Source organism: Saprolegnia diclina, assembly GCF_000281045.1.
Source record: "Saprolegnia diclina VS20 unplaced genomic scaffold supercont1.80, whole genome shotgun sequence".
In the NCBI taxonomy this organism is placed as follows: Eukaryota; Oomycota; class Saprolegniomycetes; order Saprolegniales; family Saprolegniaceae; genus Saprolegnia; species Saprolegnia diclina.
In genome coordinates, this window is record NW_008246147.1 from 196,953 (window position 1) to 197,827 (window position 875).

At 58.6% G+C, this 875-nt stretch overlaps 1 protein-coding gene across 1 annotated transcript; it reads left to right on the forward strand.

Annotated features, from left to right (window-relative positions):
• Positions 1-539: 539 nt before the first annotated feature.
• Positions 540-875, forward strand: SDRG_14929 (hypothetical protein; the record flags this gene model as incomplete). Its single annotated transcript, XM_008621089.1, has 1 exon — positions 540-875. A coding segment is annotated over one exon (334 nt), but the record flags the coding sequence as incomplete, so codon positions are not given.

The following is an 875-nucleotide window of genomic DNA, read 5'->3' on the forward strand; positions in this document are numbered from 1 at the left end:
CGCCCAAATGTTCAGCGATTTGCAGTCGGAAAGGTGCTGCTGCGGCTAACTGGCGACAGCGACGAGCTGGCCAACGCGCTTCTTATACACGGCGCGCGGAACTCACCATGGATCGAGTAGTTGTCGTAACTACCTTCTAATGTTGAGCACTCAAGCGTTCTCAGCAGCAGAACAACTGCCGATCCCAGCGTCGAGCAAGCACAGCGTATTACGTAGTCACACCCCTTTCCTCATACGTACTCCAAACGACCCTTTGAAGCTCATTGGTTGTCCGCACCCAGTGAATCAGCATGAAGCGCATCCAATACGTCCGCACTCCCAGGGCGCCCGCCACAAGATCGAATGCCGCCGGTGTCACGCCGATGCCCCAGGGACCAGAGCCGTGTTCATTTTCGGCCACATCGGTAGTTCTGCGACAGACACTTGCGAACCGATACCGTAATGGGTGTGACATATGGTGCCACCTCATGCGATTGGATGACGCTGTTGAAGCGTTGAACGGATGATGCCGACTTGTGACGTCGTCACAATCACATTGGCACGGACGGCATGACCGAAGACGCTGACGACACTGCGCCAACAACATCGTACGTCCGGACGTCCGACGACCATGTCCACCCGCTCGAGCACGCCAACGTCTTCTCGACAGCGACATTGTCCTGGATCGATCCGCTCATCCGCAAGGGCGCCGCGCAACCGCTCCAAGAAGACGACGTCTGGCCTCTGCCCGCCACCGACACGGCCGCCGTCGTCTCGGATCGATTCTTGCGCCAGTGGTCGATCGAGATCGCCAAGGCAACGCCAAGGCTCTCGCACGCCATTTGGCGAACCTTCCGGCGCGAGATCCTCTTCACCTTGGGCCTCAACGTCGTCGC